Source organism: Heloderma suspectum, chromosome 1, assembly GCF_057233095.1.
Source record: "Heloderma suspectum isolate Gila_16-S chromosome 1, 16-S_ref, whole genome shotgun sequence".
NCBI lineage: Eukaryota > Metazoa > Chordata > Lepidosauria > Squamata > Helodermatidae > Heloderma > Heloderma suspectum.
Window position 1 is genome coordinate 273,310,152 of NC_139458.1, and position 14,058 is coordinate 273,324,209.

At 43.4% G+C, this 14,058-nt stretch overlaps 2 protein-coding genes across 4 annotated transcripts in view; one reads left to right on the forward strand and one right to left on the reverse strand.

The window, feature by feature from the left end:
* Positions 1-173: 173 nt before the first annotated feature.
* E2F6 (E2F transcription factor 6) lies at positions 174-12,965 on the forward strand. 3 transcript variants are annotated; one of them, XR_014786547.1, is made up of 8 exons: positions 174-373; positions 4,922-5,015; positions 6,700-6,916; positions 8,286-8,444; positions 8,625-8,739; positions 9,437-9,584; positions 10,894-11,483; positions 12,292-12,965. XR_014786547.1 is itself a non-coding variant. In XM_084826628.1 (7 exons), the coding sequence occupies exons 1-6, from the start codon at positions 290-292 to the stop codon at positions 9,563-9,565; spliced, it is 798 nt and encodes a 265-aa protein (XP_084682754.1). In that variant the 5' UTR covers positions 174-289; the 3' UTR covers positions 9,566-9,584; positions 10,894-11,768. The 3 variants fall into 3 exon arrangements, 2 of the variants coding, with proteins under 2 accessions (XP_084682754.1, XP_084682755.1); XM_084826628.1 differs by lacking the exon at positions 12,292-12,965 and having other exon boundaries at positions 10,894-11,768; XM_084826629.1 differs by lacking the exon at positions 12,292-12,965 and having other exon boundaries at positions 6,700-6,910; positions 10,894-11,768.
* Positions 7,148-14,058, reverse strand: part of SLC66A3 (solute carrier family 66 member 3) — a 154,374-nt gene continuing 147,463 nt past the window's right edge. The window contains exon 7 of the mRNA XM_084826619.1: positions 7,148-7,206. Within this exon, the coding sequence (XP_084682745.1) occupies positions 7,163-7,206 (44 nt within the window). The 3' untranslated portion in view covers positions 7,148-7,162. The remainder of the gene's footprint in view (positions 7,207-14,058) is intronic.

Sequence of the window (14,058 nt, forward strand, 5' to 3'; positions counted from 1 at the left end):
CCCCACACAGCATAGCTGGCTGGGGAACGCTGGTCGTTGCAGGGCTTTTCCCCGCTGCCCACACGCTTGAGCGCGCGCCCTGCGCGGCTGCCGGGGTCGGGCCTCCGGCGAGAGAGCCGGGAAAGGGCCGGCCCCTCGGAGGAGGAGACGGTGGTGGGGTGGGCGGCGCTTTCCTCTCTCGGCAGCCTCAACATGGAGCCCGGGCCAAGCGGGCTGTGAAGCGGCTCGCTCGCAGTAGGCCTTGCCGGCGACGCCGCCTCCCCTTCCCGGAGGGAGCGGCCGGGCCAAGATGGCCGCCCCCGCTGCTGTGGGGCAAACCCCGGAGCAGCCGCCCGCGCTCCTGCTCCCGCCGCTCTCGATGGACCTGCTGCAGGTGAGCGAAGCTGGGCGGAGGGAAGCCGAGTCCGCCCCGCTTTTAGGCGCGGCCGCCTCAGAAGCCAGCCTCGCTGAATTCGGCGGGACTTGCTCTCCGGCAGGTGGCGTGGCCGGGCGAGGTTTGCCCGGTCTCCCGGGCTGTGTGTGGAGGAGGGAAGAAGGGTGGACGAGTGGAAGAAGCGCTGCGGGGGCGCGTCCCCGGCTTAAAAGCAAGAAGGGGAAGGGGGGACTACAGGTGGTGGGTTGGCGGCGGCGGCTTCTCCTCCTCCTCCTCCCCCTCCCGGGACGCGTGTGTAGCGCCGCTAGTAAACAAGGGTGATGAGCCTGGAGTGGCTGCTCGCGGGAGGGAGAAGGAGGGCGAGGGCTTGGGCCGTTTCGTGGTTCGGCGTTGAGGGGAATTCTGGGATTCTCCCAACCAACCAACCAACCCTCCTTCCCTTCTAGCTAAAAGATGTTGCATGACTTTGAAGGACAGAATGTTATAGTCAGTCTACATCCTTAGCTCCTCTCGCAGCTTAATATGAGACCTGTTTATTACATTTATATCCCGAGGCATTGTATGTGGTCTTTCTCCTCCTCTCTGTTTTGGCCTCACAATAACCCGGTAAGGTAGGTTAAGGGTGCAGTCCTATGCATGTTTTGTTGTTGTTCAGTCGTGCCCGTCTCTTCGTGACCCCATGGACCATGGCACGCCAGGCCTTCCTGTCCTGCACTCTCTCCCAGAGCGTGCTCAAGTCCATATTCATTGCATCGGTGATGCTATCTAGCCATCTCATCCTCTGCCGTCCCCTTCTCCTTTTGCCTTCAGTCTTTCCCAGCATCAGGGTCTTTTCCAGGGAGTTTAGACAGAAAAAAAGACAATTCCCAGCATGCCCCAAGCAGCCATGCTGGGAGTTGTATGACATTTTTCTGTCTAAACATGCATAGGATTGCGCCCTTAGTCACCCAGTGAGCTTTGTGTCCCAGTGGAGACTAGAACCCGGGTCTCCAAAGTCCCAGTTGAACCACTGCACCACACTGGTTCTCCTGGCTTTTTGTGTCTATCACAACCATTAGTCCTAATTTCCAAGATATCCAAGAATATTGGACATAGTAGCATTCACTGTTTTGTTACTCAACAGCCGCTTTATAAGAGATCACTTAATGAAAGCGTTGCCCGTTGCTTAATTTCTCATCTATGTGTTTTGTCATAATAAGTGGTGATAAGGATGGTACTTGTTCTGTACCCCACCTCCCAACTGATCAACTTCTGGCATGAAATCATAAACAAGGAATGATGTGTGCAGGAATTTAGTGTTGAGGTCATGAAGACACAGATACAGAGCCAGGAGCTTTGGGCAATAGTTCAATTTATGCTTTCAGAACAGATAGAGTATATAAAAGGACACAGAGAAAGCTAACATTGTAGACACAGTGAGAATCTAGTTTTTCTTTTAGTTCATTACTTGTGTTCTGCACTCTGGAACATAGACATTTAGAAAGCTGAGGTATACTGGGTAGATTTCAAAAGGGTTGCGGTGACCTTTCTGGGACAGTGAATACATAATCCCAAGAGGTTAGGCTCCTCACCTTACCCTACCTCTGAGGAGGTTCTATCCCCCTGTTGTGCTGGGTAGGTGCAACATGCTCTTTATTTCTTCAAGTTATGCAAACAGAAGTACCTTTTCCTCATCTACTTTTTGTGTGTGTTGTGTTCCAGGTCAGCATTTTATTGCTTATGGCCAAAGGCCTTTGCAAAAATTCAAAACTCACCTGAAAATATTGTGATACAAGTAATATTTGCAAATGCAATTACTAAACATACTGGGCAGTGTCCAATACTGCCACTGCCCTTTTGCTCATTCTGTTGCATTAGCGGGACTCACAGCTAGCACCATGGGGAATTAGTGTAGCCTAAGCAAGCCTAGAAATGAATTGTTGTTTATTCGGTCAGTTGCTTCCGACTCTTCGTGACTTCATGGACCAGCCTACGCCAGAGCTTCCTGTTGGCCGTCGCCACCCCCAGCTCCCCCAAGGTGGAGTCCGTCACCTCCAGAATATCATCCATCCATCTTGCCCTTGGTCGGCCCCTCTTCTTTTTGCCTTCCACTTTCCCTAGCATCAGCATCTTCTCCAGGGTATCCTGTCTTCTCATGATGTGGCCAAAGTACTTCAGTTTTGCCTTTAATATCATTCCCTCAAGTGAGCAGTCTGGCTTTATTTCTGGAGTATGGACTGGTTTGAACTTCTTGCAGTCGCAACTGGTCATTGGAGTCGCCTTCTGCAAACTCCACTGACCTGTCGGAAACGAGCATTTCTGCTAGTTTCTGGCTGCTTTAAGAACCACTATCTCGCTTTTGCAGTAGCAGTCGGTCTGCCTGGTGCACGGGCAGTGTAGGATCTTGCCTACTATATCTGTAAAACACAGTATTAAAAGTCCAGTAAAATAACAAATATATTCGTTATCAAATCAGAGCATTTCCATAGGAATTTAAAGCTATTTTGGTCCATTTAACGAAGTAATGTGCTTCATATCTTGTGCTATATCTACACCTGATAATTTTGTATTACTAATTTTTCAAGTAAGAGCTTCAGAGTTTTAACTGTACAATGATTATCTACTCTACTTCTTAGGGAACCTTTTCTCTCCGAGGCACTTCTAGTTGCTATTAAACCACTGAGCATTGCAGAGTGTTGTGAAGCATTTTCTAGGGCATACCTACAGTGATGTGTGTTGTTGGGAAAATTTTTCAATGTAAATTAGGTTAATTTGCATAGGAAAATTTTCAGTTTGCATTGTAAAATTTTCTGATGCCCTCAGGAGTGCGCAACTTCTGGCCCTCCAGATGTTTTGGCCTACAACTCCTATCATTCCTCATCATTTGTTATGCTGGGAGCTGTAGGCCAAAAAAACCTGGAGGGCTACAAGTTGTCCACTCTTGCCCTAGAGAGAGCTAATTTGGCATGTTTATTATAGTTGTATTTAACAAACAAGCTAGAAAAGAATACCCCATGTTAATTTTTTGTCCCAATATGCCACAAGTATATGACCTGACATTTTTGAACGGAAAAATTAAAGCACGCTTAGGGCTTCTGAGACACCTATGCCCTGCCAGGCTGAAGCCAACAGGGTGGGAGGAGAAGTGGAGGTGATCTTTGCCTCCCTGTCTTCTGATTTCCTGTATGTTCACAAGGCAGGATTTTCAGCTCATCTAGTGAGGGTGCTTCAGAGGGGAGGGGGAAAAGTGTGGAGGAGGCTCATGATAAATTGTATCCTGGCCTCTTCACCTCCTCCCCACCCACTGGAACACCCCCTTTCCCATTCTTCGAGGTTGACTTTCCAACCTTGGAGAGGCAGCTGGCAGAGGTCGGATCTCGAGACTCCCCCTTCTGAAGTTGGAGTGCTGTGTCTGACCTCGGAAAGGATTTTCCAAGCCGTCCTTTGGTCCCTGGGACATTTGCCCAGGGACATAGGATTGCTCTCTTAATGAGATGTAAATGTTATATTATGTTAAAAAAAAATGGAATACTTGTAAACTTTTAAAGACAATAGCATGTACTTCCCTTACACTGTTTACATTTAAGGGTGGCAGGGGAGAGTTATTGAAAACTGTTGACACGCTAATTAATGTTAGCAGTCCAAAGAAAGGGGCATGCCTTTCGATGTGATCTGGCTGTCTGCTCTATAGTACTCCTTTGAGGGTTTGGACTTGGGTCAAGAAAAAAAATAGCTGATGAAAGAACTGAAGATACTGGCTGAAGTATAGTTCATGCGATTCTGTTGTGAGAAGGAGAATTGGGGGGGGGGGTCCTAGTAAAGTTCGTGTGCAATCCTATGGCTGCTACACAACATCTAGACGGCCATAGGATTTTTCAGTTTCTGGCAACTGAGTTCGGAGCCAGTGCTCTGAGTTCAGTTCCCAGAAAACCAACTCCCTGCCCCCTCCCCTACCACCTCAGGTGGCGCGGTTCATCCCCGACTCCATGCTTTTCAGAGCAGCATGGAGTGGCAGAAAAGGGGGTTTTCCTGGGTGCAGGGAGGGGACTACAGAAGCTCCTATGCACCATCCAGCCTCCCCCCGGCAACGCACCCTCACTAGATGACTGAAATCGGCCGTCCAGCCATAAATGCAGGGCAGCCAGAGCACGGAGGAGAGGATCCCCTCCATCCTCCACCCACTCTGCATTGGATATTCGGCCGCCTCTGAATTCGGAGGTGGCCAACTATCCCCCTAGGATTGCACCCTCCATGTTAAAAAATAAAATAAATAAATACTCAAACGTTATTTGACTAGTCAGTTCACCCAATCTCTTGTGACCAAAACCCCTTAGTTTGATCTGCATGGGCAATTCCCTTGAGAAAATATTGTTACTGCTCACCTGTAAAATCTCTGAACATACTAACTTATATTGCCACGTTTGTTACAAGGTAACCTGGTTGTATGACATTTCTATCCCAGATCAGCTATGTTGATAGAACTTGCATGCTATGTGAATGTGTGCATTGGCTCTCTGTTTCCCCGAGAGCAAATATTGTTGTAATTGACTCAGATCTTTATCTTCATAGACACATGTTAAAGTTGAAAATGAAGATGAGGTCGAGTTCGTGTCTATTAGCCGTAAGGAGGTAGATGAGGATGAACCATTTGTGAAAGTTAGAAGTAAGTTCTCTCTTTTTCCATGACGCTCAATGGAGCTTGTTTAAAAACTCCTTTCAGATACTACAGTCCCTATCTGAATTATGTATGTAGTGTTGGCAATTAAAAATAAAAAAATATTTTGAGGTGGCACTTAAACCCAGTGGTGGCTGGTGACTCCAATTCTGAAGGGGCTGTGACTCTGTTCTGGGTTTTAGTTCCCACCAGCCAAAACTCTAATGGTACTATCCAAGGTGCTGAACCCATTTTAGGGATAGGGTTCAGCACCTTGGATAACACCATTAAAAGTTTTGGCTGGTGGTAACTAAAACCCTGAATGGAATCACAGCCCCTCCAGAACTGGAGTCATCAGCTGTCTCTGGTTAAACTGTTGCCCTGTAACTTAAGCTTTGAATCTAACATCTAGTCCATGACAAATGAATGATAAATATTTAAAGATAAACAGTTGGGAATCAGTGTAAAAGCTTGTCTATCCATTTTTTAACTGAGCAGTCCTATATATGAACCACACTGGGGGTGGGGGAGACACTTTTGCTATGCTGGTGCAATGATTGCTCTATCCTATGTTTGACCAGCCCAGAAAAGGAAGGGGAAAACACTGGTCTGAAAAACCTAGAACAGAGTGACGATTATGGCTGTGCCCCTATTGTGCACATCAGCAGTGCCAGTACCCATTAAGCACGGGTGGTTGCAGTGGCAGCATCCCCATGATACTTGACACAAGAGCTCTCCCTTATGTGCCCTATGTGCATGATCTGATGCCCAAAACAGAACTCCATGCCATGCACCCCATCATCTGAGTTATGAGCGTTTGGAGGTGTTGTTTTTTTTTTTAGTAAAAACAAAACAAAGAAATACCAGAGGGCAGGATAGGTTTATAAAATTATGAAGAGAGATTCTTTCTCATAATACTAGAATTTAGGGTCACCCAAAGGGCCAAATGGGAAACCATGATGATCATGCTTATATGAGACTTGGGCTTTTGCACTCCCCACTTCCTCCACTCTTGCGTGGTTATCAGGAGGTTCAGAAGCATCCACTTTTAAATCACATTTCTTCGTTGCATCCAAACCTGGTACTCTGTAGTTCATTTAAACTATGATTTCAGAACAAGCCAGGATCTGAATCTGTGATTTAATACTGGCTTGTTCTAACAAGCCACAGTTCCCCAGGTTTGGATGTAACAGGGAAGTGTGGTATGTTCATAAGTGGAAGTGATCTCCTTGCAACTGTATGGGGGGAGCAAGTGAGCCTGAGGCTCATTCATGTGGTGAGAAATCAGCTGCTTCCTCTTACATCAGAACTGGTCCAGTGAAATAGATTGGCAGTAGGTTCAGGGCAAACAAATTCTTCATACTAGTTTAGGTGGCTCTAAAAGTGGTCTAGACAAGCATATGCCTGTTTGTAGAAATCTAATTTATGTTTAGTTATCATTCCGAACATTATTTATACAGTAGCATCCATGTAAAAGTTTGCTTTATAGCATAATCAAAAAGGCTAGGACCCTTCTCTGAGTAGCTTATAATCTAAAGGCAATGAAATAAAAGTTTGCTTCGTTGTTGAAACAACTGATGTCAGTAGAATGGCTTAATTCATTACCATGTTGCCTTGACTCAATAGCACTTGATAAGTGTAAATGATAAGTACTGTTATTGGATAATCAAAAATGTGATTTCAACTTGTACAGAATCTATGAAAGGCAGAAAGCCCCGTTATGATGGATCTCTGGTTCAGTTGACCAGGAGATTCATGGATCTTGTCAAAACTGCTCCAGAAGGTGTCCTTGATTTGAACGAAGTATCTCGTACCCTGGGAGTGCGGAAACGAAGAGTGTATGATATCACAAATGTGTTGGATGGAATACGCCTTATTCAGAAAAGATCCAAGAATCTTATCCAGTGGGTGTAAGTTGATGTTCATATCTAACTTTAAAACAACAATCAAAATACTGTGTTAATTAAAGCATGGCATGACTCTCAGCAGTATGTGGTTTGTTAGAGAAGGTATAGTGTCGTAATTAAGAGTATGAGATATGAGCTGGAAGGTCTGTCCTTCAAATCTTGGCTTGCACAAACTCACCAGGTTGACAGAGGTGTGCTGTATCCTTAGCCAGCCTTACCTGCAATACAGGTACAATAATATGGCCTGTGTCACAGAACTGCTGGAAGAGTCACCATAGCTTGGAATTCTTCAGCTGGGGTGAAGCATGATAACATTAATATTAAGCTGGACTTTCTTGGTCCAACTCCTAAACAAGAACATTGTAAACACTTACTGCAAAGCCAATCCTATCTTAGACCTAAATACGTCATTAGTAGAGGAAATTGCTGCACTAGGAGAGCTCCGCTGCCTTTTTCTATTGCACAGGCTCTAGCAGACCTTTTTGTAAACCTAAGATCTGCAACCAGCTATGCAAGCAGATATTTAGCTGGATTTTCCCCTTGCACAGAGTTTGGAATTTGGTTCCTGCTAGCGCACCATCGTTTCTGCTAGCACAATGACAGCATGCAGTAGAACCCAATGTTTACTCAGAAAGAACCTCAGTTGAATTAAATGGCACACAATCTGGGTATTGGTTGTAGCCTTAATTCCATCACCATACAGTAATATACATTCTTGTATTACACAGCAGTATATGCAGCAACCAATACATATAGTATACAACTTACATAGCCTGATCTTGTGCAGTTTTTAATGGGCTTTGACCTGTCTAACTCTGCAGAGGATTAGGCTATTAATTTGCATTCTCTGAACCTGAGTTTTTGCCTCTTATGAAATATGTAGCTGCCAGAGGTAACAAGTAATATTTACAACACAGAGTCTTACAGCACCTTAAAAACTAAGACTTGTTGTTTCTGCTGCAGCAGACTAATATGGCTACCCCTCTGGAAACAGTAAAAAAATATTTACTATCAAGAGTTGGTTATGCTCTCATAAAAATTTCCTGTAAGTATTGACCCAGTTATTACATCACAGGGGGACACACACTGCCTGCAAACCACTTCAGGTTTCTATAAACAACATCCAGTCGGTGCGATTGGAGGTTGTCAGAGTGACCTTTGAACCCGGATTGATGGTTTGCATGTCACTCTGACAACCTCCGATCATATTGATTGAAGATTTATAGAAAATGGAAGTGGTTATTATTGCAAATAACTCATAATTTGCTGTTATGACATGTGAACAGCCGCATGATAAGTAATGTAACACTGCCTCTTTCTTTAGTAAGAGTATGCATACTGGAAGTCTAAAAATCTTTGTATTCTGTCATAGTGGATCAGATATTAAGCAGATAACCAAAAGAACACCAGCGCAACAAAAGTTAAGAGATGAACTTTATGATTTAACGGCAATGGAAGAAGCACTAGATGAATTAATTAAGGATTGTGCTCACCAGTTGTTTGACTTAACAGATGACAAAGAAAATGCAAGATATCCTTTTTCTTAGTATTGAGAAACATTTTGACTTGCTTTAGTTGAGCAATAGTGAGGCTTTACCATGCATAGTGATAAATATAGTGTTGGTATATTCATGTAAATATGTACTTTTCTTACGTTGAAAGCATGCATTATGCTAACAGGTGCTATTAAAAGTCCTTGACTGTTGTATACACTAGCTTATGTGACCTACCAAGATATCCGTAGCATTCAGGCATTTCAAGAACAGATTATTATTGCAATCAAGGCTCCAGAAGAAACCAAAATGGAGGTGCCAGCTCCTAAAGAAGTAAGTGCTTCTTGACAAATATTTCAAATTAGTGGGGTGTGATTGGATGAGTAGGTATATGAAAGCTCTACTTAACAAAGATGGACATTGGCATTTCCATTTTTTTAGTTGTCTGAAAAGGAGTTTTCATTAACAGCTTTTTAAAAAATCTGTCAAGTGTGCCTGTAATTCAAAATACTGTCTGAACTTGGAATATATATTTACTACAGCTTAAGCTATCATTTCCCCTTCATAGAAATAAGAAGTTGAAATATGGACTCTTACCATCCCTACCTAGAGTTTCAGTGGAATGTACTTGAGATAGTTTGATCAGGATCAAACTGTAAGGTACACAAATCTGTCTGATGGAACTTGAATGAAAAGTAGTTCCACAGACCCTTTCTTAAGCCTCATTGTAAACTCTGTGCGCTTAAAGTAGAGGTCGGCAAGTGATGGCCTTGGAATCAAATTTGCCCCCTTAATGGTGTCAGGTGCCCCAGTGTTAAAAGAAGCTAAAAGGTGAGCAGTATCACCTTTGGGGGGCCTTTCTCAAAGTGGCTGTCCGGCAAAGCTAGTTGCTGTGTAGGCACTTAACTCTTTCCCCCAAATATGCCAAAGTCTTGAGTTTTGAACTATGGTGATAACACATTCACGTTACTGAAATACGTACTGTAGCTTGCTTCCAGCCCTGTTCTTAACAACTGTTGCTGTCTTGCAGGACTGTATAGAAGTACGTATAAGGAGCACAAAGGGACCCATTGATGTTTATTTATGTGAGGTGCCATTAGATAATCCAGATGCTGATGCTTTGAAAAACACAGATAACCTTTCTGGTGAAAATAAATAGGCAGCAGCTGATGATGGAGGTAAATACAGTAATGGAATGAATGCTTATAAACATGACATACAGCACTTAGAAGTTCTGTTCTTTGGAAACTTGATAAAAGCCCATATAGGCTTAACAACTGTTTGTTGCCTGCCTGTCTACAGACACCTCACACCTGGGGTATTGGGCCGCTTCATGTGATGTGACATAGAACCTTAACAATTAAGGGTTCAGGATGGATCTGTTGACAAATGATTCTGCATTTTGTTAATAAAGTACAGGTTCATATTGACTGGAAAAACCTCTGTGTTGAGCAGGCAGAAAGGCTTTGCTTGCACGCTAAATGGAAAGGGGGCTCACACTAAGGAGAAGCAGGAGACAGTATAAGTGGGGCAGTAGAGGGAGATGGGGAGACTGAGCATTGAACTGTGGAAGAGGGGCTGAAGGGAGAGAGTTGAAGTAAAATATGCCAGAGTCAAGTGCCAGGAAGAAAGTGGGTCCTGAGCAGAACCTTCCAAAGGGCTTAGGATAGGGGTTAGTCAATTTGTGGCCCTCCAGGTGCTTGCAGCTTCCACTCCCATCAGCCCTAGCTAGCATAGCCAATGGTGAAAGATCATGGGAATTGTGGCCTCCAGATGCTTTGGCCTACAAGTTGCCCATCCCTAGTTCAGGGGCAGAAGGGGGCTCTGTGCTGTTCAGAGCGAGTTGTGCTAGGGAGCTTTGGAGGCTGGAGGACTAGGGCAGGTAATCCAGAGAAGAGGACTGGAGATGTAATTTTATGTTAGCTAGTTCATTCAGACCAGGGTTTGGGTGAATGTAATGACATCTTTTGAATGCTTATATCTAATCTATTTTATTGTAGTGCTCTAGTGTTTGTACTACAACTTGTGCCAACAATCTCTGTATAAAATGACAAAAATGATACTGATCAGAAATAAAAATGTAGCTCATGGGTTAAATCCAACTTCTCACCGCACAAGTCTGCTAGCGCAATGGGAGTTTTCTCCTTCTCTCCTTACCCTGCCCCCGCAGTCTTCCATGCTCCCAAAAATCTGCTCTGGATAGTTTCCCAGCCCTTTGGAGCAAATTTTAAGGGCTGCAGAGAATTGTCCCCTCCCAGTTCTGCTGCTGGAACTACTCTGTCCATTGAAAGACATTGGATCCAACCCGAAGTATGTTTTTACCGTTCAAGTACACTCCATGAATTTCATTAGAACTTAAAGCAAGAGTTATTCTGTGGATTGCACGCCGACTGTTAAACATATTCAGCCTATTGCTTTAACATGGTTTGCTTTTACAGTATCTGCTCCTACTCTAAAATGTCATTTCTTCTCTTTCCCCTTTTGAAGTGAGCAACATGACAAGAAGGATTGTTGGATTACTAAAGCAACATTTTCTGAACTTCATCTTCATGGACCTGCAAGGGTTTAACTTCACTATGGGCCAGTGCAGATGTAGCAAGTTTTTCTCTTAACTGCATTTAAGAGATGAAGAGCAGACTGGAATTGTGGCGTCTCTCTTCCCAGAACTAATGTCCTGCTTCCAACCTTTCCATTGGTATAAAAGTTAAGGATAAATCATCTTTCCCTCACCCCTTAAGGTAGCATTTTTTGCTCTGGAATAACGTGTTCTCAACTAAATTACAAAATTAAGAGCGCTATCATGTAAGACAGCCTTAAGTTAGATTTTGAAAACATGGCTGAGGTTTGTCTCTTATAAAGGGCCTGTATGTATATAAATAGCTGCCCTAATCTGTTTCATGTGTGTGTAGATGGCCTCTTTTGCAGCTTAATGAATGGAAATATCAATGAACAGGAAGTATTAATAATTACTGCTTTAAAAATGCAGCTTTTAAAAACTGAATCTGGAGCCAAAAGTGTTCAGCAAGGGACAATTTTTAAAGAAATGCACTTTAGTTGCAAAGCTGCACTGTTGTCAAGTGGAACTATTGAGCCTATATTAAAATATAAAAATCTAGAATAAGAGATACTTTGCACAAGAAGAAGAGTACAACAGGTTATAAAAACTATGCACTACGTTATGTGGATGTTCATTAAACACAATATGATGGCTGTAGGCCTTGAAGAAACATAAATTTCTTGGATCATGGATGTTAATGTGTATCATGTTTAAATGGTCACTAATGCAGATTTTGACAGGCTGAGCAGCTCTTCTGCCTCTGTACAGCAAAACAAAACCTGTAAATATTAAATATCGAGACTTATGGCCTTGTAGTTTGACTTTAAAAGCTCTGTTACATGAATTGGGTGAAACTAATGTACAGTGGTTATACTTTCTGAACTACAGCATGCAAAATAGGAAAATATTTTGTCATGTGCAGCAGTATCTTATGTCTGTTTACTTGGAAGGTAGGCCCAGTAGAGCTGAAGTAAGTAACTCACATCAGCAACCTATGTTAGGGCAATATCTCCATTAGGCCAACTCAGGGTCACAAAATCTGCAAGCCTCTGAATTTTACAGAGCTCCTCATCAGACAAGATGGTAAACAAAGCAAGAGGGGGGAAGTGGCTAAAGTTCACGCCATGGAGTCTGCATTTGGTTACAGCCTAAAATTGGAATGTGGAAAGATGGTACAGACATCCAATTTAGGCTTATTAGGTGCTGAGATAGTTTCAGGCTGCATCTAGGAGTTCTGGGATAAGCAAGCAATGGTTGATGCCTGATGCCAGTTCTTAAAATATAAAATCCAGCTCTTACTTAAACACTGCTTATTCCACGAGTCCTAGGTACAACCTGAAACTATCTCAGCAGCTGATAGAGCCTAATTCAAAAGCCCTGAATCCTCCCACTTTCCATATTAAGACACTGACTGTGCAGACTTCATGATTTCAACATCAAATCTGCCTCCCCCTCCTTTGGTTTTCGGTAACATCTTGCTTAATAAAGAGATTTTGAGATTGCAAAAACTTGTACGCTAGTTTGTGTCGTTTTAATTGGGCTCATAAAGGTATTACCCTAATATGGGTTTAGAAATAATATTCATAGTTTTCAGACACAGTCCAGCAACACGAAATTGTATACCACAGGGAACCAGTTCTTGTTCTGCTGGGTGTATGTGGGGAGGAGGCCTTTGTGACCAGTGGAATAGTGGTGCCTCTCATTTCTGTATAGCATGTGACAATTATATTAACCTTGGAATAGCTGAGCCAGTGTGGTGTAGTGGCTAGAGTGTTGAACTGGGAGCCGGGAGATCCGGGTTCTAGTCCCCACTCGGCCATGGAAGCTCACTGGGTGACTTTGGGCCAGTCACAGACTCTCAGCCCAACCTACCTCACAGGGTTGTTGTTGTGAGGATAAAATGGAGAGGAGGAGGAGGAGGATAATGTAAGCCGCCTTGGGTTCCTTGCAAGAGCGGAAAAGGCAGGGTATAAATGCAATAAATAAATCTTATCTGGCTGATAATTTTCTGATGGCTCAGGGTAATTGCAAAAGTTCCCAGTGAATTCAGTGGGTCTTACTTCCTGGAAAATATTATTAAAAGGGTGATCATGTTAACTTATTTTGGGTTAACTGAGCTGTCTATTTTCAATGCTTCCTTTTGGGGTGCAGAGAAAATAGCTTGCTAATTGTACACCAGTCAGTTGAAACAAAGATGAAATTAAGAGAATCTGCTGTACTTGCCTTTATGTGCAATGCATAATTAAACAGTATATGTAACATAGGAGGTCCTGACGTATACTTAGCAAATCGTGCAGAGACAGATGATTTCCCTAGAATTCCACAAGTTCTATTACATGACTGAGTGCATGCACACCAATAGCTAAATGTGTTTTGTAGCCTGTTGATTGCAGCCAAATTTGGTCCCACCTTTTAATCTGTGGCTTAACAGAGTCCGAGTCCTATTCATAATGCATGGTGGAAGTAGCAAGTGTACCTGAATTACATGTAGACATGGTTACAAGGGATTGTAAAAATCCCTGTAGTAACAACAGTGCTTTTTGGTACTGTGAGAATGTGGAGATGTGCACATATACTTATTTATTTACAACATTTATATACTGCTCCACATCTGAAGAGGTTCCAGAGCGGTGAACAATAAAAGATAAAGGAATTAAACACCATATTAAACACTTTTAAAAACCAGAATACCAATAAAAACTGGTTGGTCGATCAAGGACCTGACCTCCAGAGGCAGGACTTTCTACAGAAAGGGAGCTGCCATGCTGAAGGCTCTTCACCTGGTGGACTCCAGTTGGGCTGTAAGTCCATGAGGAATCATCAGGACCATCCCCTCTGATGACCTCAGTGACCAGGCAGGTTGATAAGGGAGAAGGTGTTCTCTCAAAAATGCTGGTCCCAAGTTGTTTAGCGCTAATATCTTAAACCTGGCCCAGTAGCGAATAGGCAGCCAGTGCAGTTCCCTCAGCAAAGGAGTTGCATGCTGAAAAGGGCCAGCTACCGACAACAGCCAAGCTGCTGCATTCTGCACTAGCTTCAGCTTCCAGTTCACATGCAAACTTCCTTATGTCCATACGAAACAAAGTTTACAACAC

What these genes read in the sequence shown, in the direction of transcription:
- E2F6 (XM_084826628.1), top strand. Translation starts at nt 290, where the DNA reads ATGGCCGCCCCCGCTGCTGTGGGGCAAACCCCGGAGCAGCCGCCCGCG. An exon ending in AAGAATCTTATCCAGTGGGT is followed by an intron (nt 6,917 to 8,285) that starts GTAAGTTGATGT and finishes ATTCTGTCATAG; the next exon opens with TGGATCAGATATTAAGCAGA. An exon ending in GATGACAAAGAAAATGCAAG is followed by an intron (nt 8,445 to 8,624) that starts ATATCCTTTTTC and finishes ACTGTTGTATAC; the next exon opens with ACTAGCTTATGTGACCTACC.